We start from the raw sequence: 27,488 nt of genomic DNA on the forward strand, positions 1-27,488 counted from the left end.
GCGCAACGAGCGAGATGGTTAGACCAAGTGGAGCGTGATCTGGCGAACGTGGGGTGCTCGAGAAATTGGAGAACGGTTGCCATGGACCGAGTGAATTTTAGGAATTATGTTCGTCAAGTTATGTCGTAAGACGGAATACTATGTAAATAAATAAAAATAATAAATGCCGAAACGTCGGATGAAGAAATAAAAATCTTTTTAAGATTTTTTCGTGACTGAAACCGCCGAAAATCAATTTATTCATTACCCAACAAGTCGATAGATTTTTAACTTTAAAAAAAATATTTTGAGAAAAAAATTTGAAAAAAATCAGGAACCAGGAATATTGAAAACCAAAAAAAAATATTTTTTTTACTTTCAGTACTTCTCTGGCGATTTTTGAATGAAACATTTTGTATTCGCATCCAAATTCTACAAAATAAAAACTTGTTTCGCTATCATATTGATGTTAAAAATTCAGAATAAAAAACAAACATAAAGAATTCAAAAAACAATTATGTATATTCGAGCTTGAAATGTTAGAGTTAGAGTCGAGATTGTTAAGCATGAGAATTTCAGTGTGATCCTAGATTTTGAAATTTTAATAATTCAAAACATGAATTATCTTTAGATTAGTTTAAAATTCTAAATTCTGATGCCATTGGATCACAGAACTTTATTTTCTCATTGAAGTTTCCATTTTTAAGGAAATCTAACAAATAAAATTGATTTCCATTTCATTAGAATATTATTCAAAAGACGAGGTCACAAACTACACAATAGTGCACTTTAAAAAAAATGATTTTCGTCAACAGCAGTAATTCAAAAAATCGAACAAATTTTTACATTTTTTGATGCCTTAAAGAACTTTAACTCAGTATGATGGATTGGCTTAATGATATCACCTAGCAACATCATATTGCTATTATTATCCTATACCAACACTGATGGTGTAAAAATATTTTTCGGACAATCACCATTTGTTTTTAATAAAGATTTTTATAATTCAGCTACCAGCCGGGTTAAAATGCATCAAAAATTCAAATCAACAATTCACTTTTCAAACCTCGTGTCCATATGCTGAAACATCATTGTTTTGCATCACGTGTTTGATCATTAATTTTCATGATTTTACCTAGGAGAATTTTTTGTATTATTCTCTACCCCTAAATGTATGCAGCATCCCTATGCTTTTTGTTAAAAACAAACTTTGACTGAAAAAATGTACAAATTTTAATCGGATGAATATAAAAATTAATTTAAATCGTTCTTTATGCGTGCTTTTTTAAAGTTTACTCAAATAACCAGAAATCACATAGCTACTTACTCTTGTACGTTCACATTTGGCGGAATAAAAGCTACTTGAGAGAAATAAAAACTGTTTTCAATAAGTGTTTTTTTTTCGACTCCTGAACGAACATAAAAAGACTAAACAAGAAGCGTAGAACATTTTTGTGCGTTCCAAGTACCTTGCAAAATACGGGCATTAAATTTACCTATAGTTCCTCAAATATGTTTGTACCTAATAAATATTTATATTTGAACATCATGTTCAAAAATGAAATTAGTTGTTAATTCCAGGATGTGTTTTTGAAAAAGATTGTAAGAAAAAAATAACGAATATCGAAGATTTTTGTATGATACTTTCCATCAGCTAGTTTGAAAGCTGGTAAATAATTTAAATTTGATGACATAGTATATGTTTTGGAAAAAATTTGGATCCATAATTTTATAATTTTTTGATAGTAGGTTGTACCGAAATTTAAAAAAAAATAGAACTTGTTTGTTAAAAATATATTACAATATATTATCTTAATATATTAAGATCGTTTAAAATAAGAGGCAGGGCCATTCGGCCGAAAGTCATGAGGCCGAAAGCTATTCGGCCGAAGGTCATTCAGCCGATGAACGTTCAGACCGAATGGGCTATCTGGCCGAACAGGCCACTATGCCGAATGGGGTTTTCGGCCGACGATTATCAAGCCGAAGGCTGTTAGGCTGAAAGAACGCAATGCCGAAAGGACTCAAGGCCGAAAGGACTCAATGCCGAAAGGACGAAAGGCCGAAAGGACGCAAAGCCCAAAGGATGTTCGGCCGAATGGTCACTTAGGCCAAATGGTCATAAGGTCGAATAGTTATTAGGCCGAATGGTCATAAGGCCAAATGGCCATTAGGCTAAATGGTCATTAGGCCGAATGCTCATTTGGCCGAATGGTCGTAAGGCTGAATCGTCGTATGGCCGAATGGTCATTAGGCCGAATGGTTGTTAGGCCGAATGGCTGTAAGGCTGAATGGACGATATTCTGAATGTTCATAAGGCCGAATGGTCATTAGACTGAATGGTCACAAGGCCGAATGGTCACAAGGCCGAATGGTCGTAGAGCCGAATGGACTATAGGCCGAATAGTCGCAAAGCCGAATGGTCGAATCCGGCCTTGCATCCATTCGGCCTGATGACTATTCGCCCTAACGACCATTCCGCCTAATTACTGATCGGCCTTACATGCAAAAATGCGATAATTTGTCTTAAACGCCTAGCATAAATTCGGCCCAACGACCATTCAACATACAACCATTCGGCCTAACAACCTTCTTGCATCCATTCGGCCTTACAACCATTCGGCCTATCGTCCTTTTGCCTTACGACCATTAGGCCTAATGATTTTTCGGCCTAACGACCTTTCAGCCTTACGACCTTTCGGCCTAGCATCCATTGCCTTTATGGCCCGACGACCATTCGGCCTAGCATCCATTCGTCCTTACGGCCTTTCGGCCTTACGACCATTCGGCCTATCGTCCATTCGGCCTAATAACCATTCGGCCTATCGTCCATTCAGCCTATCGTCCATTCGGCCTATCGGCCATTCGGCCTGATGACTATACATTGAACAGTTCAACAATTTGAGGTTGTACAGTTTATTGAAATAAACAGGTTTATTTATAAATCAATTTACATACGATTGCGCCCTTTCAAAAAATTGTTATTTTCAGAAGAGCTATCTAAAAACAGTGCCATAGATGGCACTGTTATTCGTGATTTTTTAACGGGTTCTTCAAAAGTAAGCATTCGAAATTTTACACAAGTTTCATTTATTGTAACACTTTTTTAAACACATAATTAATTTTGTTATATTAATAGACTCCTTGAAAAAGGCATAATCAATGCCGAAACGTCGGATGAAGAAATAAAAATCATTTTAAGATTTTTTCGTGACTGAAATCGCCGAAAATCAATTTATTCATTACCCAACCAGTCGATAGATTTTTACTATGTTTCTGGAGATATTCTGTTTTTATCAACCAAGTTAAATGAAAAAAAAACCTCTTTAGTAAAATTTCGCTAAACATTCATCATAATTAACTGGTTTCCTTTCTGAAACTTTCTGTTTTGAATGTTACTCTTTTTTATTAAAAAAATGTACTTGTTATGATTCCAAAACAACCATATTTAATAATTTGGCAAATACTTTTTGTTTTCCAAAACCACTGTGATAATCTTTTTTTGATTAGCAAGAAACCAAAGTTATTATAAGGTTATTTTAACTCCTGTTTGAAAATGGCTCTTGGAATAAGATTTGTGTTATTTTTTCCGAATCATTGTATGATGGCTGAGCTTTAGTTTTTCTATAATTCTTCTTGAATTAAAATTTCGAGAAACCTAACAGTTGTTTGCTCAATTTTCATTTTAGTTGGTTAAAAATAGATAATTTGTGAAGTGCATTCGATGCTCCTGTCCACCTGTATAAAATTAATTAATCTGTACATCTTATCAGACACTGAGCTGTTCAGCTAATTAGTAATACTGTTTCAGCAACTCGGTGGCAATGACAAATAAATTTTCGCAAACCAGCCTTTCAAAAATAAAACATCATAACGGCCGACAGGCGGTCAGCCTCAATGGAAGGCTTGAGGTGTTAAAATATGCCATGATGCTCATCACCCGAAAAAGACAGGCAGAAATAAGATCGTTGACTTTTCCAAAAAGAAAAAAAAACCCAAAGAGGTCTCTCGTCAAGTGATTCTTTGCTCAATGTAGATCACTCCATCAGCTTCCATCAAAATGTCCCGCAGTACCACTGACTGTAGAAGATTGTTGAGGTTGAGGCAATTGTTGATGGATCCACCAAGAGCACTTGGTCTCGGTCCAATCTCTGTTCCGTCCGGCGGCAAGGTCGTGTGAAACCGGACACCTTAGTCTCAAAGACAAAAGCAGCAAGTTTGGCCAATCGGTCAATTTTGGGGGCTCCATCATCCGTTGATGGAATTTAAAAATAATGCATTTTTTCCGAACAATTTTTGCATAACGAGCGTTCACCGACCATTTTTCAGCAATTTTAGTAACTCACCTGCTAGTTGTTGCTTGTGGCTAATTGGCAATCGTCTCTCGGAAAAGAAGACATTAGTGATGGTTTTATGATCGGAGACAATCAGAAGCTTGTATAAATATTCTGTGATCGCCATCGAGATTCATCAGTTCGGTGCCAGTGTTCTACTAGTCGAGTACGCCATAAGAAGCCATAAACCCATCGGGATGCTGAAGGTAAGTGTCACCCAAAATCGAGGATCTATCCCGTTGATCATCCTTATAAATTAATTGTTTTTCTTTTAAGATCATAGCCTTTATCTGCTGCCTTTCGGTGGTCATCGTTTCCGGAGGATTCTACCAGCTTCCACACTACGAGCAGGATTACTACGCCCACCCAAAGTACAAGTTCGAGTACGGTGTAAAGGACATTCTCACCGGAGATCACAAGAGTCAATGGGAGCAGCGAGATGGACAAATCGTGACAGGATCCTACTCACTTGACGAAGCCGATGGAACCCACAGGATTGTGACCTACAATTCGGATGACCACAATGGGTTCCATGCCTACGTTCATCGAGTGGGACATGCTCAGCATCCCCATGGGGAGAGCTATTCCCACATTGATCAGCATCACGGATGAACGAGTTCCAGGATCTTCCTCCGAGCCGGGGAAGATCACTGTTCACATGAGCTCTGCCAACTATTTAAGTGTAAATAAAATGTTCCTCTCTAGTTTTAAAAATTGAAAGGTATTACCTATGTTGATTGAACTCAAATAAACCTTAAGTCAAATTGAATTTGCTTTTTTATTGATCTCTTTTAAAAAATTAATAACAGTTTTGGAAAATTTAAAACTTAAATGACCTTTAAACACTTATTTGTCCTAGACAAAAATATACTTAATATTTAAAGATCTAATATCGATAAAAGGAACGACCAAACTTAAACAGCTCTACCTTGCAAATCCTTGGACCAAATTTCACGAATTAGTTTTAGTTGAATAACTAAGAGTGTTGAGTTTGAAATCATTGGACATTTGCAGATCCATTGTGATTTGCTGTACCATATAAACTTATTAAACTTTTGGAACATATTAAAATTTTGTTCTATATGTAGGTACATCATTTTAAATGTTGATATTGAACAACATGAATAATACAAATACAACGATTTTTTTATTTCTGAAATAAAGACTTGATTTGTGGCAGAGGGTTTTGAACTATCATAGAAACATTTATCGTAAACTTCAAAGGTTATGTTCCACTTCTTTCTTCATTTGCTTCATAAGATTTCAAGTTATGAGAAACAACTGGTATGGGTCCGCCTTTTCTCTTTCCAACTTCTTATGAAAGAAGGAAGAGACCTTGAATACCCGAGCAGACTTTTATAGCGAAATTATAGCAAATTTTGCTATCACGCCCTGAGAGCCAAATTTGCTCTCATTATGCTTGACATAAGGCATAGGTCGGCAACCTGCGGCTCGCGAGCCGCATGCGGCTCTTTGGATGTATAACTGCGGCTCTTTAGCTCAATGTGTGAAAATTTTGAAAATCCTCGAAATTTTCTAGAGTAAACGGACGCAACATAAGTTCCTTCAGTTCAGATAATATTTCCTTGAATTCCGAAAGAAATCAAAAACTACTATAGAACAAGCTAACAGCATGTTGTCAGTTTGCAACCAAGTAGAGATTTAGAAATCAGTTAACGTTCTTCATAAAAGTCTGATATAGCATTTGGAAGCCTGGAGAAATTTTTCTTCGCTGGCACGGGAAGTTTTCCGTTGAATTAGATTTTCTGATCTAATCGGATAAAAACCGAGCTTTTTTTAATCGTCAAATAAAGTCCTCACTGTTAAGATTATGAAATTGAGTTTGTTTCTTCTGAATTGAATATTTTAAAAATAAATTTTCGTTACCACCGTTCTGATCAAATATGAACATCTATTGATGATTTTAATAATGCTTTGAATAGGGGAGAGTGAGGATACTTGATCCCTGGGGATACTTGATTCCTTCGCTATATCTTGAAGCAGGAATATTTATCAAATATTAAATATTCTAGAAAAATGTGCCAAATACAACAAAACAACAATGCCGATATCTCAACCAATTTTAAAAATTTTATTTTTCCAGTTATTGAGCTTTGTTTAAAAAATTTAACAAAACGTGATTTGAAGATGTTTTTTTATCACTTTAGAATGTTTCTCTCATGAAAAAAAAATTATAATAAAAATAATTAATTCAATATGGCAATCGTTAGAGTTTAATTTGAACTTCATTATGCCATATTTTCAAAGCAATAGGAAACTCTCAATTTTTTTTAGAAGAAGTTTTCCAAAAAGTATGTTATGGGTATAATTGATCCCTGAAGTCCAAAATGATAAATTTTTCTTCTGAATGGATCGTGGTTATTGATCATCATGAAATTACTTATTTTGTCCAATAACTAATGTTTATCCAGTAATTATCTGTTAAAATAGACTAAAAATACTGCATTTATCCAAAAACCAGAAAATTGCGCCTTAAAGTATGCAATGGATCTAGGGTAGTAGACAAACTTTTGGAATTCTCTTTGTCTGATACTTACAAAGTGTGAAATGAGAACTAATATGGCAAAAATAGTTAACGGATCTTTTATATTTGGATTTTACTAGATTTTTGATAAGGGTCAGGACACCCGCATTAAAATCAAGTCTCCTTTAGTAAAGGATCAAGTCTCCTGTAACTTAAAAAAATCACAATTTTTTAGTATCACTAAAATGCTTTTAGTTTATCTACGAGTTCATGTATCGTTCTGACTTTTGGACCATATAAACTTGAAATTACACGCTGTCAGACAATGCAAAAGACGATGAGATGCAAAATTTGTCCAAAAAGATATGATGAAAATAAGAAAAGGGGATCAAGTATTCCCATCCTTCCCTACTGATAATAATTGTTTTGTGCATTAACATTTCTTTCTTAACACATTTTGTTTTTAAATTTTTCAAATATTAAATACCATCTCTCAATGTTCCTTTTCAAATCCATGAAAAAAAAACAAGTTCTTCGTTCTAATTTTGAACATGAGTTCAAATGAACAAAATTTTCAAGTTTGTTAATAAATATTTTTGTAAACCGGAAGTTGAGTGGAGGTCAAATATTAGAATTTCATGTATAATATGAATATTTTTAGGATTTATTCGAAGGAGAAACTTTATTTGGTAAAGAAGCATTTTCTTCTATAAACTTTAATGTATCTTCTAACAACTTTTTCTTCTTTTTTTTTAATTCTAAACCTAATTCCCATTTCTGCAATTATTTTTAAAACTTCATGGCTGTTCTAAAAGTTGATTTTCATTTCTAAGTCTTTATCAGAATTTTTGTTTATTCTATGAAATGAGGACCAAAATATCGTCAAAAAACTAAAATTTGAGTTTGAAAAATCGATTCGTTGAAAAATGAAACACAGCGAAGCAAAGCCAAAGTTAGATGTCTATTATTATGTATTATTTCTACATCATCGGTAGAATCTATTCTTGACGATTCCCAAAATTCAAGATACACTGAAATACAGCAAATCTGTCAAGAATGAAAAGTATTTAAAAAAAATTTTTTTACTGTTTGAAATAGTTCTGTTTTGAGATATTGAAAAATTAGAATAAATTATTACCACAACGAATCTTATATCATTCATTATTATATATTATCGGCCAGGAAACCGCCAACAAACTACTATAATGTTTAACATTACAAATTTACAAGTGAAAACTGAGAATTCATTCAACAAATTAAAATATCTGTTTGAAAAAATCAAATAGATTAAATTCCAAATCACAAATTGTATTGAAAATTCAAAATATGAACTTGTGATTAGAATTCATAGAAACTTTGACAGAAGGATCAATCTGAATCCATGATATATTTGAGACTCAGAGGTTTGAACATTATTTTTAAGATTTCATTAGTATGGAGAAGGAACAACTTGGAAGGGTTACGATTTTGAACAGAATTGAAAATTTAAACTTAAATTTTCGTTATCGGAAAATATAATTTTTGCAACCTTTTTTAAATTTTTTTCAGAAATCAAAATGAGAACTAAAGAGCTGAATCGGAATGCTTGTAATAAAAAAAATTTAAAAGAAATTTATAACCACATTTTAAAGACCACATCTCGCGTCCGATTGTTAAATTTTGTCAAATTTTGACTAATTTTTTTTCAATCCGTAAAATGAGTATTTATGATTTAAAATTTGTTGGTTTATTTATTCTAAGGCCCGGAAAATATTTATCGATTTAAAGTGATAGTTTCATGCGCATAACCCAAAAAAAATTAAAGCTTTTTTTATAGAATTTGAAGAAAAAATTATTGTGACAAACCATCGTATAGTTTTTTTTTCATATTAATTTATATCTTGTAGTATGCATTTTTATGATATAAAATTTTCAATGCTTCTTTTTGATATTTCAACAGAACACATCGAAAGTCTATTTTTTATCTGGGAAAAGGTGTTAAGAAAGAATTGCACCAATTGCACCAAAGTTTAAAATGACAAATTTCATCAGGTCAAAATGGTAAATCGCCAAAATTTCAACGTTACTAAGCTGTACCCGGTATGAAAATGTATTGATTCAGAAGAAAGAAAAATGAATACAATAAAACAACGAAAATTTGTGGCGCTGTGAAAAAGGATAATAAAACTGAGTTAACATCAGGATGCAATGTATCTAAGCGATCACCATTATTTGTATTGAGGATAAAATGAATTGCGGCTCTTTGAAACTTGGAAATTTCCTTAATTTGCAATTTTTGGCTCTTCTGTCTCAAAAGGTTGCCGACCGCTGACATAAGGTGGTACACAGCAAAAATGAGAGCACAAATTTTCATACTTGGTTAGCAAAGTGATACCAAATTTTGCTAAAACTGAGACCCCAACTACACCTCGTTTTCTGAGAGCTTGGAGAGCAAAATTAAACCAGTATAAGGCATCACATATTTTTCAACGATAGCAAAATTTGACATCATTATGCTCTCAAATCTGTCGAAAAAATGAGGTGTAATTAAGGTCTCAATTTTAGCTAAATTTGGCGTCATGTTGCTAACCAAGCACGAATATTTTGCTTCATTTTTGTGTGTACCACCTTATGTCCAGTAAAATGATAGCAAATTAAAATTTCAAGGCGTGATAGCAAAGTTTGTTATGATTTTGCAGTACGAGTAAGCTTGAGTGAATAACTTCAGTTCTTTTTTTTTCAAATTTCCGAAGTCAGAAGTTTACTTCTTATTATAATTGTTGAATTTAAACCATCTTTTTGAGTGCCGAATTCTATTCAATTATTCCACATGAGACTGTTATGCAAGTAGTGGCAGTTTCAAACTTACACTGTAAGTAAGTAAAAAAACTAAATCTTCTTGATAAACAGCGAATGAATAAAAACTTCTCTTAAATCTTATAACATTTATAACAGAACAAATGTTATTCATAGGTAAGCTAAAACAGAAAATCATTAAAAAGTAAAGTACCTATGATTTTCAACAGTTCAATAAAACATTTTCATATAATTCTGCTAATGCTTTTCAATTATTTTTCAAACTTTAATCACCCTTAGAACTGTTCGCATTTAACTATATTCTGCATAAAAAATGCTTCTAAAGCTCAATATGAAAAAAATTATTCTATTACAAACGCTTCTCAAAGCAACAGTTGAAATCTATCGAGTTTAAAGGCCTCAATGTAGGCAAATATTGGCCCGAAACAAACAAGCAACTACTCATGCGCAAACGATGCAATGTTCACAGTAAAAACAACGGAATTCTGCAGGGATAGTCAAAAAAAGTAAAAAAAAAAAATTTTTTTTAAGTTTATCTACAAATAATAACTAATGATTCTTAAATATTTTCAATGAAAATATTGTAACTTTTGTTATGTTTTGCCATATTTTTCAACAGTGTCAGTTTCAACCCAGTTTTTCCTCAGCTGCTGACGGTAAATTTAATTTTGAATTAAATCATGAGTTTTTTTTGCATAATGAACTCGGAATTCTTGAATTTTCCACTTATAGACCATTGACTACCAACTTAATTATTAATACAAGCCATTTGTCAACAATTTTTATATTCTAAAAATTTTAAATACATGACTTTAAAAAAATTAGAACCAAAGAAATCTACATCTAAAGAAATCGAAATTGGTTCGAATATGCAGGAGGCAGTTAACAAGTTAAAGAACTTATCAAATTTAATTCAATTATCTAAACTTAAAAAGTTTATTCCAACTAAGCGTTTGAAAAACTTAACTAATTGAGTTGTAAATGTAAGTATTATTTTACACATTACTGTATGTAACGTTAATGCAATACTTTCCGTTGATCGTACTATTCACTTTCCTTATGCAACCAAAATGTAGAGAAATTTTTCTGATACCGCACATTGTAACGCCGTTACGTATGCCATCACGCGAACCGAGATTTTAATCGGATAAATAATATTATTACATCAAGTACAAAGATTTTTTTTTCTTTAAGAATTATTGTAAATCAAATACAAAAAAAAATTAACCAAATCTAAAAGCTTTACATAGTTTCTTTTAGTCTTTAAATAAACTACCGTATAGAAATTATCAAAGATTGAAAAGTTTAGTCACTTGCCTCTTATAAAAAAAAATGAGAAAATCTAAATGCCATCTGGTTTTCGTTAATGGGATTATTATTAATTCATCTTAAGTCCAATTCAAATTGGACAATGTGTACGCAATGTTGTTTGTTACGAGTGGCAGTTCTCCCATAATGATCGAGAAACTTGAAACATATATTGAGGCTTTCGAACGATGTGGTAGACTTGTGACTTGTGACTGTGACAACGAGCCAATATTCTGAATTGAAAGGTTTGATACTAGAAAAGAGAAAAAGCTACTTACATGACCCAATTTACGATTTAAAATTATCCATTATGTAGGAAGAAGAACCATGTCAATGTTGCGCTGGTGTACTACGAGCAGTCCATGATGACCGTCTGCTCAGTACCGGATGTACATTGTTCGACATTTTGAAAATATAGATGGTGTTGCTTCATCATACGCTTTTCTTCATTGAAAAATTCGGAGTTCTTTTAGATGATGGATGTTCCCTGTCTTCTGCTAAGGACTCATTGAATTTATCCGAATGAACTCTTGGGTGGGGAGTGGTGTTTGCTAGAGCAGGATCAATAAATTAGCAGTGGGACCAGCCACGTTGCTTCCATGAAGGCTGACACTGGAACACGTACAGCAGTATAGTGATCCGTCCGCTTCCTGGCGGAGGACGCATTGTACATTGGTGATTACTGGATCGAATTACTGTCATCCTGCCAGAGAATGAAAAACGTTTTCCTCTATCCTTTGAATAAGTTTTTCCGGCTTCCCGCAAACCACGATCAGGGGGGATTTTTCTGGAACATTGAAATACGCGATTAGTTGAAAAGGAATGTTTTGAGAAAGGAGTTATGATGATGGCATACCTGAATTTTCGGATCTGTTTTTCATTACTCTTCGTTTTGCAACAATCTAACTAGCCTTCACTTCACACTGAAAGTATACCGATTAGTAGCAGATTGAAAAAGCACAAGCGTAAACTAGATTAATTAGTACAACTTTCTAAATTTTCTTCTTTTTGCTTCGACCGACGACGTTCCATTTGAAAATATTTTTGTTTACTTTTGGATCAGTAACGACGAATATATGTACAGTGGTACATTAGTATGTTGTGTTTTTTTCAATGTCTCAATAATAACTTGGACATTATTTATTAAGGTAAATAATAATTTTATTGAAGGTTTGGTTTTTAAAAGTGCCTATATGTTATGTATATTCGAACTCGGTTGAAGTATTTTTTATTTTAAAAGATTTTGTTTGTTTCGATTAGTAGTCGTTCGAACATCTGACATGTCAGTCGCGACTTATATCAACGATGCAGTTGGCGGACAGTCATTGAAAAACTTTATCCGATACAACTTGAAGAGACTATAGTAAACAAAGAGGCGCCATCTGATCCTTTTCAAAATAATGAGCTTGCAACCCTGCTGTAGGGTTGCCTTTAAGACTGATTGGTTTTACCCGATTGGAATGACACAGACAGAAAACTCAAAAATTACAAACGTGACATTTCGTCTCTTTGTTTACTATAGGCTCGTCAGTACCAGGATAGCTAGATTACTTAGGTATGCTACTCCGTTGATTGCATATGTGTTAGTAGGCCAACCAAAAAATAGTTATAGAAATTCCATAGAAATGTATGGAAATTTTTTAAAATATTAGTTTTCCAGAAAAACTACTAATTTTAAAATTCTGCAAAAACTATAAAAATGTTCACCAAAGTATTTACAATGCATTAAGCTCTTTTGCGTATGGAAAAAGTATTTTTAACGTAGATTTTTTATTGAGTTATGAGAAATGGTTTTTGCTAAATTCCTCATTCATGATTTTTTTAATATTTTGTAGTATCTAAAATAAAGAAGCATTCATTACAAGTAGTAACAAGTCATTTTTTAGCATATTTTTACAACTACATTTGAAAAAATGCTTTCCGAAATTCGAATATTTTGCTGAAATACTGCTGAATTGCCAAAGAAAAACTAACTCGTAGTCAGAATATTAAAAGCTTTTGAACATAAATTTTACTAATTGGTACATAAGTTATTTCAAAGAATGCGACTGATTACTTATTTGAACAATAAGACCCCTCAATTATCCATAAATTGTAACTTTATTTCAAATCCCATACATATCGTTCGAAATTTCATAACTATTTTTAACCCTGCGTTTACACGGTTTTGTCGATTGAGGTTAAGCGCAATGTTATACCTATTGATCTACCTATCTTGCGTCAGTACAACTGTGATCGATTTTACTCTTGGGCTCGAACTCATGGACATCGGCTCAGGAAGCAACTGACTTGCCAACTGAGCTATATCACAAGCCCATTCTAAAGATATTGAAATTTGTTATTTTATTCTAAAAATAAATTTTGCATCATTTCTTTTGCAAAAAAAAAAGTTTTTATATAAGAAAGTGTTATTTTGCGGCTGATGATTTGTTTATTTGAAAAAACGTATAATTTTAATCAGTAAGAAGAAAATCAGTCACAGTTGAACAAGTTAATAAAAATATAGTTACTACACAAAATAGTATTTTTTTAACTTTAAATTATGAAAAAAAACGTTTGTTATTTTTGTAAAACACATTAATTTTTTCATCTAAATTTTCATTTTCAATGCTAAATATAGGTGCTCGGATATGTTCCAAAAATCGAAAAGGGTCTGTAAATAATTTTTTTCCCAAAAACTACAAAAAATGGCTAGCTAAATGTGCTGTGACTTTTTATTATTTATTTAATCACTTCTAAGTTTTTTCAGACTATCAAATTCTATCATTTTTGCACTATCAACATTTTGTTGGGTATTTGAATTTTAATATCAGACTAAAGGTTTTTACCATTATTTTTCATAACACTTTTTAAATTAATTGTAAAAAATAACGATATATTTATGATGCCTAAATTAATAATACGCGCACTTTGCTGGTGGCGGCTGAACTCGTTGTTTATTTCCAATTCGATTTGATCATTATTACCTTGATATCTAATCATGCCTTTATTTTGATCTCACTTTTTTGCTCCATGGAAACAAATAAAAACTGAATGATGCCATATTTAACTTTCGTAGATAAATCAACACCTCATAGTGCTTTCATTTAGCTATCAATGCTATACTTTGGTGTTGTTTTGCCACCATCTTACTATTTGCTTTTATGGAACCTAGTTTTGCCATTAGCAAAAAATACGATACTAAATAATGCTATAATTTTGGCATTGATAGCTCATTTTAGTTACCCTTTGCTACCGATTCGGGCGCCAAAGGGGAGGCCTTAATCATGCCTAGTTTTGCTATCAAATTGAATTCTACTCCAAAATTTGCTAACCGTTTGCTATTAATACCTAAATGTGGTCTCAGCTTGCTGTCAAATAAAAATTTATGAAACCTTTATTATGCCTAATTTTGCTCTCGTACAGAATTCAACAGCAAAAAAAGCTTTTAGTTTGCTGTTGACACCTTATTATGATCTCAGTTTGCTATCAATTTGGGCATCAAAGTCTGATCGGGTAATCATTAAGACTTTTTGCAAAATTGCATAGAACCCCCATCCCATAATTTAAGACCTCCCCAATATAAATCAATAACCGAATGTTCAGCTCACCGAATTGTTGAGCTAAGTGTCCGGCCGAATAGACTGAATATTTATTGTTAAAGTTTATCATTATAAATTTACCATCAACATCATTCAGAAAATATTCAATAAAATAAAATAAAACAGAAAAATATTAATAAAATGAAATAAAATTATGTAAAACACCACGATTGATTTAAATTCGAAATAACGACTTGATTTGTGGGGAGGAAAGAAGAAACATTTTTAATAAATTTAAAACGTTATTTTTCACTTCTGGTTTCAATTGCTTGATTGCTTGATAAGATTTCAAATTATGCCAAACAACTGATATCCACGCTTTTCATATTCTACTGGAAGGAGGTAGATCTTGAATAATCATACGACCTTTTGCAAACCTGCATAGAATCCCTATTAACCACTTTTTTGGGAAACATCCTCCCCCTTCCAGATTTAAGGAGGGGTCTCAAACCGTTCTAGAAAACTTCTTCGACCTCAACAGCGTTCACCTGCCAATTTTTTGGGGCTTAAATAAATGTCTGGTAAAATTCGACATAATGATGTGTTTCTTTCTTGTTATATTAGATCGTTGCAAGCTTTGTATGGAAAATTTCTAAAATAATGTGATTTGGATGACAAGTGTACAAAAAAAATGTTAAAAAATAATGTGATTTGGATGATAAGTGAACAAAAAAAGGTTCAAAAAATATTTTTGTTTTTTTTGCGCCACTTATTGCAAATTTTAAAAGCTGGTTAACCTTACGATGAAATATTCTATGCACAGGGAATAGTTTTGTTTGTTCGAACGAACTTTTGCAAAAATATTTCTTGAAATTAGGCTGGAACAAACGTCAATTTCTTCTTTTGTCACTCCCCCCCCCCCCCCCTCCTTTGAAATTTTCAAAAACCCGAAGGGGGGAATAAATAAAGTATGAAGTATTTTACATAAATTTTAACAAAAAATTTAAATATCCGAAAGATTAAAAGGCCAAAATACAAATTTTGGAAGGTGAAGTTTTCCACCTTTTGTATTCTTGATTTTAATGAATTATACAATAAGAAACTACTTGATTTATATGTTTTGTGATATGATATAGTATGCATTTTTTTGCATACAAGCTTTCGTGCAATTTATTCTAATTTATTGGTTACGCATTACTTTTTATTGTCCCCCTCTTGCGATGTTCCAACTCCGAGTGACAAAAAAAGGATTTGAAATTTGTTCCGGCCTTATTAAATACGCTAGAAAAAAAAACCCTGAGTTGATACGATTCAGATTATTTTATTGGACTTAGATTTTCATTTTTTTAAATTAAAATTTTTTTCAAGAAATACGAAGCAAAACAATTACATTTTCTTTGAAGCTTATTTGTTTTTTCGCAATTCTAGTCAGAAAAAATGCTAAGTATTCTTTATTCTTTTTTTACTTTTTGAATCTTTCGAGAACAAAAATGATTTATATTCAATAATAAGTATGGGAGAGTGGGGTTTCGTGGGCCATGGGGAAACGTGGGCAACTTTTAATATCTCAGATGTGTGTTGAGATAAAAATCTCAAACCAGCTGTCATCGTCTTCGCTTTGCGTGAGCATGTATTCCTATATGTTGTTGACTGAAATACGCATCATATGCTTCTTTTATTTATCAAGCTAAAAAAAGTAAGAAAAAATTACTAACATAATTAAAAAAACACCCGCTAATTTCATCGATGGGGAACCTAAACTGCATAACTAAAATATGCTCATACGCTTATGATCTTAGTTTTGTCATGGTCTTTCACGTGGTGAAGGAATTTTTGATGAAACATCAATAAGTCACACAAACGCAACCAATTTGCAAATCATAGCTTGTGGGGAATCGTGGGCCACACATCTTGAACCACCTATATTTTTATGTTTTTATACACATTCAGAACTTAAAATACGTTTTTCCTATCTGTAAAGTTTTCTTATGCCAAATGAAGAGTTATGAAAAATATTTTGTCCATCCTCTATAAGTAATTTTGCCAAAACGTTCGCGAGCCAGGTTTTGGAATCTATGCGATCATACTCAGCTCTCTTTTTCATTTCATCATCTGAAATTGCTTTAAAATAACGAAATGAATTAGGAAATCACAGTTTTGGGTCAACTCATAAATTTTGCATGTTATTTGATCAATTTGGATTTGGTGGCCCACAATTCCCCACCATTTTTCAAAATCTAAAAAAAATTGCTTTTTTTCAAACAGTCAGAATTTGGGGAAAATAACTTATTGAAAATTTAAAAAAAACCTTATGATACCTTGAAAATATAGAAAACCATACCATTTTTTATTTTCATTCTGTCTGTTGTAATAAAGAAGTTATGGAACATCGAAAAAAAGTGGCCCATGATTCCCCACTCTCCCATACTATAACATTTGTTTATCAGTTTAAAAATCATTCTTGGGAAAGAGCGAGTAACCAAATCATACGTTGCGAACATACCTGCATAAAAAGTTAACCAATCCCCACCTCATAACCCATAATAAGCAATAATGTCCCTTTTGAATCTTCCAGGTTCAATAGAATAACAATTTTTTTTTATTTTCTTTACTCATCCAAAATGAATAAGGCAATGGGGTTTTCAACAAATTTATCAAAGTTTAAAACTCAAATATCAAGACATACGCCGTCTTAGCCGATTTAGGATTCATTCGTCATTGACTACTAGGACGTGGCCGGCGCCGTTATTGATCATTTTCAAAGGGAGAGCATGAGTTTTGTGCATTGTGTATGGACTGCTAGTCCCAAGCACCTTTCTTTTGGCCCTTTCACAAAGCTGATGACCTCGATCGATCACGGAGTAGCAACCATTGGCGAGGTAGAACTTGTTCTGCTTAGCCACGCCAGCGATCATGGAGTTGGATGTGCGTAAGTTGAACAAAGGCTAATCAAATATGTAAACTGAATTTTAAAATGAATGATTATATCTAAGCACTTCAAGTTCAATGATTTAAGGTGGATATGAGTAGTCAACTAAGCTAAGTTTTGTCGTCCATCAGAATTCATCTGTCTCATTGCCTCGGTACTGACTATACAGCTTACGAGCCAGCAAAAATTTGTTAGTTGAGGTTAGGATTGAATGACTAAATAATAACAAGGCAACACTTAAAGCTTATCAGAGGAAAAATTGTAGGATATTATAGCGATCTACGCTTAGTTTTTCGCTTATTCAAAACTAAAATTCTAATATGAGACTTCATGGGACTTCCCTGATGACCCTTAATCGAAGTTTCCGATCATGTGCTGAACTCAAATGGTTAATTTGAACTTTGTGGACATTTTTGACAGTGATGAAATACTTTCCCACCACTCGCACACAGAAATTTTTTGAATAACGAACGGTTTTGTCAGCTATCGATTTGATCATGATAGATTTTGAAGGAAACTGTTCACAGTTATAAATTTTTCTTTTCTCTTGCATGGAAAATTTTAAAAAAACGCGTTATTTTTAAATTTTGAAAAAAATGGATAGAATCTTTTACAGGCCACAAAATGCTGCCAAATTTCGAATTTTCGATTACTAGGAAATTAGCTATCAGCAAAAGAAAGTGTCCCATTTCTAAAAGAACTAAGCTTTAATATATGTTTAAAGCCTTTTCAAGAAAACTTCGTATGAAAACGAAATTGGTTTGAGAAGGGCCATTTTGTGCTGCATATTAGAATCGTGTAACAGACTATTTTTAGTTAAGGATAACAAAAACAAAAAAAAGCTAATTTACCTAATGAAGGCTAAGTAAACTCAAATAGGTCTCCGAATCTACAAACTGTCAACCTTTACTTTTCGAATAGGTTACTGCATTTTATAAGGTCCTGGATAAAATATAAAAAAAGATTAACAAAATCAACATTAAGGTTACGACATATTTTTCTATTATTTGGAATAGTGAAATCATGTACAAGATAAAAAGGCTTCTTCTGAAATCCATTTCTTTGTAGTTTGGAATAATTCATAATAAGGTTCGTTCTTAGTACCTACTTCAATTAATTTTTATATAAAAACAGCCCAGGATGTATACACGATGAATTCTCAATCTTATCAACAGGATCGTTTTCTGTTTTGCAATACACTTACAGCAAAACAATAAAAAACCTCAATTCCAAAATTGAATTGGGTCTCGTGAAATTAATTTATGGCATTTTGCATTTGTTGATCACAATTAAGAAATATTTGAATTATATTTAGATTGAGTTTTTCTGGATGAGTATTCCAAATTATTTCTATTTCTACTTTTTTTTATTAAGGCTTGGTTTGAGACCCACTTATGAACTAAAGAATGACATTGACTAAAATTTTGATTGGAGTTTCAATTTTCTCCTGATTGAAAATGGCACAAGAAGTGCAAAATTCTATTAAAGTCAACTTCAAACAAACGCTTCTTGATCTATTGGATAGTTCTGCTTCCCTTGCACAGTTTTGTGGACATGCCCTGAACAGAGTATAATTATATAGATTTCAAATGATGAACAGCTTATTTCCTGTGTTCCGATTTGCTGGTTCTTTTTGAGTCCAGAGTGGGTCTCCAAGAGGATAAGTTCTACTTTTTGATTTTTAAACACCCCACACCTGGAAATTTCATAACATTGAAAAATTCATGGAATAATACCCATCCGTTACACGATTTCAGCCTGCGTAACGACTTGCTCATTCAATCCATGTCGGTTGCAATAAAACTCTTTTCCAATTTTACGGGTGTGGTACTTATTTTATTAAGTAAGTTTTCTATGCAGTTTTCTAGACAGATTTATGATGATTTAAAAATATGTTTTCATCATGAACACTTCTTTATATCATTAACCTGCTTTATAAATTTTAGATAATTTAAAAATGATAGAATAATCAATCTGTTGATAGTTTTACATACTACATTGATCAAATCACGAAAGTACCCCAAAAAACGAGTTCATTTTAAAATGGGTGGTGTTTTAAGTTAACTCTGTGTCGGTTTCCAGTTTTAAATAAATCTTCGATATCGTTAAAAGAAGTCCAAATTGCCACAGATCTTAGTTTTAGCAACGCTGTGCGTTTTCACTAAAGTCCATTGTGCTAAAATTGAACCAGCATCATTTTCCGGAAGAAACCTTCTTCCTAGTGGATGCTACCCAAGATCTCAACAAAGCCAAGAGATCCAAGAGGGTTTCCGAAAGTAGGACATCCAATTAAGTTGGTCGGTAGTTCATTTAAAGTTATTTGTTATTTGTTAGAGGGCATCCCACTCATCTATTCTATCAATAAACAGCAGCAGAAGGGTGGAAGATGTCCATCCAGAGAGGGGCAAAAAGGTGCTCATCAACGTGTTCGAAAGTAATTTCAGCGCACTCCATTGTTGTTTGTTCGCGATTATCCGAGTCGAGTAGAGTCTCGACCTAACCTCACTTCCTCGGACCTCGAAGGTTCCCGAGATTTTGTGCTCATGAAAATGGCGTGGAATTCGGTTTCGGTTGTTAAAGTTTGCTGCCGTTGTTGGGCTGACTGGCTGACCACAGGAAGATCCAGATTTTCCTCCCGCTTCCAAGTTACTGCGCCTTCGAGAGACGTTAAACGAAAGTAGATACCCAAGTAGCGAAAAAAAATCAATTTAAACGAACAATTCAGTGGCTGGCGGTGGCCTCGATCGAAAGTGAACTATAAGGTAGTTAGCCTAGTAGGTTTTTTTTCTCTCCTACATTTATTTCGAGGTTAGCAAAATAATGTCTACCAAACCATGCCCCTCGTTCGACTCAGCCTGGGCTTGATCTTGATTTCACTTTTCAAACGGTAAATAATTGGTTCATTATTGTCGGTAATTGTTGCTGAATTTGTCACTTTCAACTACTGATACGTATCACGACGACGACGACGCAACAACGACGATGTGAGGCTTCCTGCCTGAAAGTGAACTTTAGGGGTACGTTATAATTGACTTTCAATTTTAAAAGCTAATACATTTAACCTGTATTGGCTGAACAACGTTATAGTCGATTAATGTGAATTGTTATTTAATTTTTTTTAACAAAACACCGGAAGTTTTAAACTGAAGCAAGGCATAGACAAATGTACGGTGTTTCCGAAAATATTCAAACTATTGAAAGAAACCTTATTGGTTTCAAAGAATATATGCTAATAGCTATAGATATGATTGAAGTGTAAAAAAAAGACTTTGCAGTGGGTATTTGATTTGATCACGATAAAAAATGGCGTGAATTCACCAACACGTGAATTTGGCGAAAACGTAAATTTGGTTAAGCTATAATAAATATTAATTTTTAATGGTTTGAAATAATTGATAATAAATTCTTTAGTAATGGTTAAGTTTTAATTATATAGAGTATTAATGTAACCGAGAAAATCATTGTATTTTGAAATATTTTTCCCAACAGCAATATATAGATTTCCCTAGAAGCCAATCAATGCTTTATTGGGCTTCAGCAAGAAATTTTTTTGAAGTTAAACACTATAAGGGAGAAGCGGGCTATATGCGCCTATTAAGCAGAATACTGATTTTATCAAATATTACATTGAATATGTGTACAAAAACTATATATGTACACATGGCCAGGAATCTGTTTTCTATACATTGAAGTTATTTTTATGTTAAAATCACCTTAAGTTTTCGACAAATTTAAAACTGTTGTCAAAATTAACGAACCTCAAACCGTGCGGGCTAAATACGCCTATTTATGTTCAAATCAAAATCTCTACTTTTCTAGCAATATTTCCGAACAATTTCGTTGGAAACGCAAGAAACTTTTAATTTTCATACGAAAAAGCTGTTACGAAACAATAAAATTTTTATAAACAGATATAGAAAAATCTTATAAAATTTCTTTTGTTATTTTATAGAATAAACCAAAAGTTAGGATTCTTCTTCAATCTAGATAGAGGATAATCGATTTCATCAATGAAATTATACCCTTCGATAACATAAAAAGCTTCCTATAGTTTGTAAGATTAATTATAACTCTTTCCCTTCCCAAATAAAAATAACACAACAGGTGATTTGCCGTGTGAGCAAGGATGCCGAGAAAAAATTTGTGTTTTCGTGAAATAAAATCTAACTTTCTGTGATTTAACCCAAAAATTCTGTGATGCTATTTTCATTATTTTATTGAACAGTTATGAAAACATTTGGGTTTATTTTTCAAATTGAAAGTCTGAAAGCCAAAATTTTTATAAACATATAAACTTAAATTTTCAAAAAAACGTAAAAAATTTATGAAATCTGTGTATTCTGCGAATATTTACAAAATGCTGTGTTTTGTAACACAGATTCTGTGATGAAATTTTGTTCAAAATTCTGAGAATTTAAAGATTTTTTTGTGATTTCGACAACCTTGCGTGTGAGTAAAACTTACTGACAGAAACAAATAATGAGAAAATACTATTTGTTAAATAAAAAAATACATAATGCATCATTCAGAGGGGTGCCTTTATCTAAATCGGATGGAAGAGGATTTTTTTTAAACATATTACAGGAAACATTACCCATATTCATAGTTTACGTTTCTAATTTAAGTTAGTAAAATGTTGTTCTGTGTCATGTTTTACTAATCAACCTAGGTACGTACTTTTCCCCCAATTGCTTGATAGCCTAAGATTGGGTCAAATGACACAAAAAACAAGTTCTGATGATGTTTATTTTTTAATAGAGTATTTTTTGAAGCTTCTATTCAAAATCAATATTTAAATAACCTCTTGGTTGAATGACACTATTTTCTTAAACGGTAACTTTTTAAATCGATTTTTAAGACACAAGCGGATTTCGAGCTCGAATGATGATTTCAGACACAAATGAGCAAGATCTGGAAAATTTATCAACTGTTCAAAGACGTTTTTTGAATGACCAATAAACTAAACAACTACAAAAATAACATTTCCAAACACCCTTTATACTTTTGAATAAATTTTAAAAGGCTATCGGTTTTTTCGATCAGGTATAGTGATAAATTCGAAGCACTACTGTGCAGGAATATTAAGATATCATGAAAACATACTAAAATGTGGCGCTCAGAACTTAAAAGGTATTCATTATTTATTTATAATGTTAACATATCTTCATTTTATAAAAAAAAAAAAAATTTGAAACAGTTTTCAGATATATTGTATTTCATCTTCAAACTTAAACCAAAATGAAAACTATTTGGGAAATCGGGCAAACCCTTGAGCCATTTGCACCAATCTCACTCTAAAATAACGTTGCCAGATTGCCGGGTTTTATCCGGGATTGCCCAGATATTTAATATTGAATTTGGGAAAAGAACAATCCGGTCCAGTTGCTCGGATTTCGTTGGAAAAGCCCGGATTTTGCCTGGGTTAATTCTCATTCTCAAATCAAACATAAAAAAAACAAATTTTGTTTAAAATTTGTTTATGTATGCGCCCAAAACAAAATTTTTTGAGCAAGATTCATAAAAATTATCGAGAAAGGTTCTTTGAAAGCGTTAAATACGATTTTAAATCTGCTGATTAATTTTGATGAATAAAATGTTATTTCAAGTTCTTTAACTTGATTTTTTATTAGAAATACCTGGGTTTTGACCAAATTACAGCCGCGATCGGTGACGTAGAGGATAGCCTTCAAGTCTTCTAAGCCAACGAGAATGAGATCGAATCTCGGTGACGTACACTTTCTTGTAGGTTGGTGGTTTTAGCATTTGTAAGATGCTAACCATCATATCCTCGCAAGATGTACGCTTAGAATCAAGAAAAAAAAAGTAATCTCTTCGAGAAAACATCAAATTTCATCGCGATCCTGTATGTGTTTGTGTTTGTCAAACAAAAAAAAATTGTCCGCTTTGCCCGGATTTTTTGGAAACAAAGTTAAATTGCATTTTTTTTTGCAAAGTACATATATCAATCAACACTATTCAATAGGGAAAAGGTTTAAATAACGATTTGGTTGAGGAAATAGGATTCGAAAAGTGTCAAAGCAGATCCAGAAAACAGAAATAAAAATTCAAAAGTTTTTAACGTAAATTCGTTATAAAGCTGAAATTTATTTTCGTGACTGGATTGGGTGTTCCCATTTGAGAGAATAATTCGGAATTCAAAATTTAAATAAGAATTTAAATTGAAAATCTTCAATTAAAGCTCAAATTCAAAACTCAATTAAAAAAAACCATAGAAATAAATTGTAATTTAATCTTTGTCCTTATTTTAAGAATTAAAAATCAGTTCCAAATTTTCTGGACCAAATTTCCGTTCCAATCTTGTTACATAAAAAAGGGGTCGTATAAATAACCGGCTCGGGGGGACGCACAGTGCAGCGTCCCATAGACAAAAATAAAAAAATTCGAAATTTATATTCCACCAAATCAGGCGGTGCTTTTCATATATTTTTGAAGTGTGCTGCATGAGTATAAATAATCACGTGGGAGCACTTATATGCCTGAATCAGGCTTATATTGTCAGATAGTTTCAATGCAACACGTGCACAGTATATTTTCAGAAAAAAAAATACTCTATTTTACTAATTTTTCTCTAATCTGTTGATGACTTTCAATGTGTTAATCTCAATGGAAACTGAAGAAGCAAGTAAGTAGAATATATTTGAGGGGTTATCTCTGTGATTTATTTCCATATATACAAATATGAAGGTGTTATTGATAAGCGTACTTCATATTTCAAGAAAATGGACATTCAAACTTCAATTGGACATTACAAAAATATATATATCAAAATACCTCTCTGATTTTTTCTCCAGTTTTCGTTTATAGTATCCTGTAAAAGCTCAAAGTGGTTTCAGCTGCCCGAAATTGCCCGTTTTGCAGATAATTACGTTTTTCTAGATGATGTTTTGACAGTTGAAAATCACCATTTTTCACTAGTCTTGTTTTAAAGGGTGGTACAGACTGGCCGTTCCAAGCAAAAAATTGATTATTCAGTTTTCTTTCACCTCCGATATTGGAAAAGGAGGGCAGAAATGCTGCATTGGAAGAAATGTCTTAATTTGCGCAAAAATAGTCATTAAACACGTTTTTTTCGTGGTATTTTAGGTAAAAATGGCGTTTTAGCTACTTTTGCGATCACTAAAAACATTGATTTCTGATCTGAATGAGATATTGTTCAGAAGGTAAAATCATTTTGTACGATTGTTTATGCATGTATGTATATGAGTCACTTTTGTGAACATTGTTTTAACATACGCCATTCATGCCAATAATAGCTCACATCATTTCCAACAACTTTCTATATGACATGTATGAGTAAATGTGCCAAAAACCATCAGTTTTGATTTTTGTCCCTGTATTCCATACATTCAACGCACTGTGGGACGGGGGAGAGGTGGGTATTTAGGACATCATTTTTCCAGTATCATTTTTGCATGAGCAATTAGCACATAAAAAATGTCAAAAAAGTTTAAAGGTTCTATGTAATTATTCTGCTATGAAATATTTTAACAATATAAATTAGGTATTTATTTTTATTCTTACTTTCGAAATAAAGTCCGAGAAGTTACAAATTTTTTATGAAGATTTAAAAAAATGAATATAAAGGTTCCATTTAATAGAAAAGTTTTTGTTAATACTTAAAATATCAAATAATTTACAAATTCTTTCCAACCACAAAATATTCAGAAATTGAAGTAACCTCGATTAAAATTTAAAATTTTAGTCTAATAATTTGCAATATAAATAATGCTAAACAACAATCCAATAAAACGAATTTACAGCTTCATTTATGCTTGAAGATTTTGTACAAGTTTTTTTTTTCAACTAATATAAATTCATCATTATTAATATATTTCAAACTTAGAATCGTGTGAATATTAAAAAAAAATGAAATCTAGATCTTTCAAAGGCCGAATCTTGAAAATGAATCCAATTTTTTTATATTTCATTGGGTTTTTTTCTGGTTTGTTTTTCCAAACTGACTGTGTTTGAATATAAAATTTAAAATTTGAATCCGGAATTAAAACTTTGAAACGGTGATTGAATCGCTAATGAGCAAGCAATTTGAATCGCTAATGAAACTCCCATATTGATATTTTTATCTTGATGAACTTATCTTCGAGATGAATTTGAATCTGAAGTTTTAATTTCCATTCCGAATCTGAATCCAGCCATTTAAACTACAGTTCCATATCTGAATTCCGAATCTGAAAACAATTTTTAATCTAAGTTCCAGATAATAATTTCTGGTAAAATCGGTATCAGAACCCTCATTAAGAATTCTCTTATTTGACTTCTGAATAATCAGATTCCAATATAAAGTCTTTTTCAGTTATTTATTTTGAAAATTGAAACTGAATACGATTTTTTAATTCTGGTTTACCATTATGAAACTTTCTTAAGTTCCAATTCTACAAAAGAATTAGTGGTTGTAATGTTGTAATAGTTGTAATTTTATTTTTTTTCTAATCACATTTCAAAATGATGAGTTTCGAATATGGAAAATGCATCCAGTCAAGTTTCGAAATGCAAAACCAAGATTCGAATCAGGTTTTTTATTTCAATTATGATCTAATATCCGGGTCTTGCCATTTCGGGTTATTTTCCCCAATATCCGAAATATCCAAGTTGTTTAATATAAGTAATGAAGAAGAAATTGAAAAACTGTTGTATTTTAAGCATGTCAGTTAATTTGAAATCATATTTTAAGTTTCCAAAAATCATTCATGTTAATTTTGATAAAATTTGCTCAAATCAAAATCAAATTAAGGTTTGGTTTTGCAAATAAAGTGAACAACATCGGACAACATCTGGGAAATCTGGCAAGATTAGTCTTATCTGATTGAAATACGATATTCGGGACTAAATTTCAATCAACAAGTGATATTTCTTTGGAAAATTGTACTACCATTTTGAAACTCGAATGATATTTCGAGGTTGTGGCTTTAGGTTTGAGTCAAGATTGTTACTCTTGAGCCATTTTAGTTGTTCATCAAAATTTGCTTGAATATTTTAAATTCTTTCGAACTGATAGTGGTGATAACATCTATCCGAGTTTTTGTCATTTCACAGAATTCTGCGTTCCAAATAACACCTTTAAATTAGTTTTTTTATTTCTCTTTATTTTGTAAAACCACCGGAAAACTTTAATCTTGTTCACAACCGCAGTTTTATTGACTCCCAACGCCAATCTTGAAAAGAGCGCCGTTGTTTTTTTTATTCTTTTTCAAACTCCCCAATCCCACTCTGGTTCGGTTAAACACTGCACCGGAAAAACGATTTTGTCGCTGTTTTATTAGCCAATTTGGCTAAACACTTTATTGCCCATCAGCAATGCAGCCAACCTAGTCGGTACGTTATGAGAAACAGTTACATTTGATAAACATGTGCTTATATTGCATCTGAACTGGAGCAACCACCAGTTGGCTCGTATGAAGCACAAGGGGTTCTGCCTTTGACAACTTTCAACTTATTCTAATTTTCTTGTCAATTAAGGTGCAGGTTTAGAGAAGCTCGTTTATTTCAATTTATAACTGTCGAGTTGTTTGACGTAAAGTAAGAGAAGTTAGATGACTGAATGAATTGGATACTAACTATGTTTCTTTAATAATTTACGGGTTACTGGATGAAATCTCAATTACTCGCGTGAGCTTATGAAACAAAATGTAAACAAAAAGTTTTATAACGAAAAAATACAAAAACTGTTATTAACTATTTGAAGCTTCTTTCCGTTTAGAATATTTGAAGCCTGGACAAGAAATTCTATATCTAAATACAAATTTTAATGTTCTATTGTCAACTTTTGCAGCAGTTTTCTGTGAATTCTTATGATGTTTCATACGATGTAATGAACCTCACGTGAGAGTTATTCATTTTCTCAAAATGGTTCACTGATTTAAATAAAAAGTTTTTGTTTTTTGTTTTGTTTTTCATACTGCCAGTCGTTTCAAGTCAGAACTGCATCTATTTATTCATACGACTCTCTGGGTCTGTAACCACAATAATAATGCTTGAAACGAGAATCTCGTTCGCAAAACGCCCACGCGCTCCCGTTAGAGTAGTTCCTTACTGCCTGTGAATGGGGAATTGTTTTCATTGGTAGGTACCAGTTGCTCACTCAAATATGGTAGCACCCC

At 32.3% G+C, this 27,488-nt stretch overlaps 2 protein-coding genes across 2 annotated transcripts in view; both read left to right on the forward strand.

Moving 5' to 3' along the window:
• LOC129749140 (uncharacterized) overlaps positions 1-27,488 on the forward strand; it is a 389,660-nt gene that overhangs the window by 88,966 nt on the left and 273,206 nt on the right. The gene's annotated exons all lie outside the window — the stretch shown is intronic.
• LOC129749142 (cuticle protein 19-like) lies at positions 4,465-4,980 on the forward strand. Its single transcript, XM_055744031.1, has 2 exons — positions 4,465-4,519; positions 4,590-4,980. The coding sequence occupies exons 1-2, from the start codon at positions 4,511-4,513 to the stop codon at positions 4,923-4,925; spliced, it is 345 nt and encodes a 114-aa protein (XP_055600006.1). The 5' UTR covers positions 4,465-4,510; the 3' UTR covers positions 4,926-4,980.

Source organism: Uranotaenia lowii, chromosome 2 (genome assembly GCF_029784155.1).
Source record: "Uranotaenia lowii strain MFRU-FL chromosome 2, ASM2978415v1, whole genome shotgun sequence".
NCBI classification, from domain to species: Eukaryota; Metazoa; Arthropoda; class Insecta; order Diptera; family Culicidae; genus Uranotaenia; species Uranotaenia lowii.